Here is a 2946-nt window from a genome sequence, read left to right as displayed (position 1 = left end):
CAAAACTGGGCGGGCTCCCCCCCAGCGGGGGTGGGAAAATTTTTTTTTTTTTTTTTTTTTTTTTTTTTTTTTTTTTTCAATCCACAATATTATATCTCAAACCAGAAGTTTTTGTTTGAGCTCTATGCTGTGTCGGTTTGGCAACCCAAATTTCGGGCAGTCTATCAAGAAAGTTTTACTGATGGTTCTCTCCCATTTGCTGATTTTACAGGAAAGAAGTTCTCATCACAAGTCTACTCATGGCAATAGCAGGCAACATGTTGATCAACAAGAGATTGTACAGATTTCTGAGATACTATCTCAGCAATCAAAAACATGTGAGTTTCCTACTTGCTTCTTGTCTGGTTGTAGAACTTTAAACAGGAAGGATAGATACTAGCCTGAAATTTCCCTTGCTCAAGAAATAATCATCACAAGTCTACTCATGGCAATAGCAGGCAACATGTTGATCAACAAGAGATTGTACAGATTTCTGAGATACTATCTCAGCAATCAGAAACATGTAAGTAAACATTTTCCCATTTTTATGTAAAATGTAAAGATGTGTCCAGTGTCCACACACAGTCGACGCCATCGATCGACGAGGTGAAGAGGTGAATCTATGTTGTCGAGGCAGTGTATCGTTTCAGTCGGAGTCGACTTTGTGTGGACACTGTAGTGGTTAGCACGGTTGACTTTGAATCTGTAGGTTAGTGGTTCGAGTACACGTCAAGTCATGAAATTTTCGCGGAGAGTAGTAAGTGGGGAACTACATTTGTGACAACCCTTTATGCTTACCAATTTACTACAGTTAAAATTCCTTATTATTATTAATATTTTTGCGTGTGTTTTTACAGGATCTACTGTTGCCCACACAAGTCACGCCCTCCATTCCATCGTCAGATTTGGCAAGTCCGCGCAAATCATCCGAATCAAGTACTTATGATATCAGCTCATATCAACAGGGCCAGGATTATGTATCTCGTTATCTGACTGACTTTGAACCAGTGCATTGTCTCGGCAGAGGAGGATTTGGTGTAGTATTCCAGGTATTTTAATAGTTGTAGTCTGGCTGGACAACTTTAAACGGGGAGTATACCAGCCGGGATTTCCCTTGCTAAGGGCATCCACTCGTAAAATTTGTAACCAAATCTTGATTGATGTCTCATCTTGTATTTATTATTATTATTATTTTTCTTTTTTTAAAAGATGAGTGTTTCACCGCCGTTTTTATTTTGTAGCGATGAAACAACTGCTACATTAGACGCTTGTGGTCTGTGTCGTAGTATGTCCATCATCAGATGGGCGATAAGAGATTTTACGCCAACTAAATATTGCTTTCACGAAATCTACACCAACTCAATATTGCTTTCACGAAATCTACCTCGTTCTGTTAATTATGATTATTGTCGCATGAAATCTGTATCAAGGACAAGGATATCATGAGAAGTTGAACAGAAGTCATCCAGCTAATTTCCTTAACCCGCTGTGGTTAAGTTAACCCAAAGACTTTTTTTTACGTTTGACAGAGGGAACTGTAACTGCTAAGTTCTTATCGTCCCGAAATCGAAGAGAGAAGGAAGACAGGATAGGAAAAAGCCAGCCGTTCCGAGAACGAACATTATAGCTAATTATTTTCTAGCCATCTAATATATAATAAAAATGAATGTTTGTTTGTTTATTCGAACTTTATGCCTGGCCAAACCGCTCATCCGATTGCTATGAAACATTTTTTATTGCTTGCACTCCCGTGAAGGTTATAGGCTAATTTTCCGGTTCGTTTTTGTTAAGCTACGCTGAGCAAGACCCCTAAATGGATGAGTGACATGAACGGCCATGCCTTAAGGATTTACTGGCGGTTAGTAAATAATAATTTTGTCCTTGATTAGCCCATGACTGTGTGACATGACCTAGACAACGTTAGCCGTTACTGACCCAGGTCAACATTTTGCCTAAAGCATCATAACATTCGCCTAAATTAGCCTGCAGGTATCACATGGGTTAACTCACACATTATATTGCCACTTTTTTTTTTAATTTTTAATCCACTTTAACAAGTTTTTGTCTTTCGTGGGACCTCTCTCAAGGTGTTATATTTTTGTATATAATCCGATGATCTTCAATACATAAAATAAAAAGTAAATAAATAACTGCCAATCAAACATTGAAAATAATTATAACGCTAAAAATGAAAGAAAAAAATCATTTTTACGAGTATGTAGGTATATTTAGATATTTAAATTGGCATAAAAAAGATATATCTTTTTATTCCATTTTATTTTTATTATTGAATATTTTTAATGTTCTTTTCGCCATTTGTGCTGGGGCCTTGGAAGGGGGCTTAATTTGCAACATCATATATGGGAACGGCCCTTTTAATGGGAATGATAGAGGGCCCGATATGAGAAAGTTATCCTTTCAGATAGTAACCACACATAACGTTGCTTAACTTTAGTGGTTCGTCAAGAACTTGTGCTGATTTCACCCCTTTTCTTTCTTTCTATTTTTCTTCTCTCTCTCTCTTTCGGTCTCTCTCTCTCTCTCTCTCTCTCTCTCTCTTTCAAAACCTGTTTTCTTTCGTGATAAAAGAGAGAGAGAGAGAGAGAGAGAGAGAGAGAGAGAGAGAGAGGGAGGGAGGGAGAGAGAGAGGCGGAACTTCAGGCTGATAATCATTATCAAGGACTTAACCGGTTCTATACTCTCTCTCTCTCTCTCTCTTTCTCCCTCTCTCACTCTCTGCCTCTCTCTATCTCTCTCTCTCTTAGAAATCAGCTGCTGTGTATCATGACCCCTATTACAAAATTCTAAGAAACCCTCTTCCTCCTCCTCCTTCTTCTTCGCCTTGTTCTTCTTAAGTTCTTTTTCTTCTTCTTCTTCGCCTTGTTCTTCTTAAGTTCTTTTTCTTCTTCTTCTTCCTCCTCCTTCTTCTTCCTCCTCCTTCTTCTTCTTCCTCCTTCTTCTTCTTCT

At 38.3% G+C, this 2946-nt stretch overlaps 1 protein-coding gene across 1 annotated transcript; it reads left to right on the top strand.

Moving 5' to 3' along the window:
• Positions 1 to 404: 404 nt before the first annotated feature.
• Positions 405 to 1028, top strand: LOC108253830 (eukaryotic translation initiation factor 2-alpha kinase-like; the record flags this gene model as incomplete). The annotated part of the gene is made up of 2 exons (XM_017448499.2): positions 405 to 502; positions 837 to 1028. Coding segments are annotated over exons 1-2 (270 nt in total), but the record flags the coding sequence as incomplete, so codon positions are not given.
• Positions 1029 to 2946: the final 1918 nt, after the last annotated feature.

The sequence above is a fragment of the Diaphorina citri genome, unplaced genomic scaffold (assembly GCF_000475195.1).
Source record: "Diaphorina citri unplaced genomic scaffold, Diaci psyllid genome assembly version 1.1 scaffold3561, whole genome shotgun sequence".
Lineage (NCBI taxonomy): Eukaryota > Metazoa > Arthropoda > Insecta > Hemiptera > Psyllidae > Diaphorina > Diaphorina citri.
Note: the sequence above shows the minus strand (reverse complement) of the source record. Positions and strands in the feature narration are given on the sequence as shown.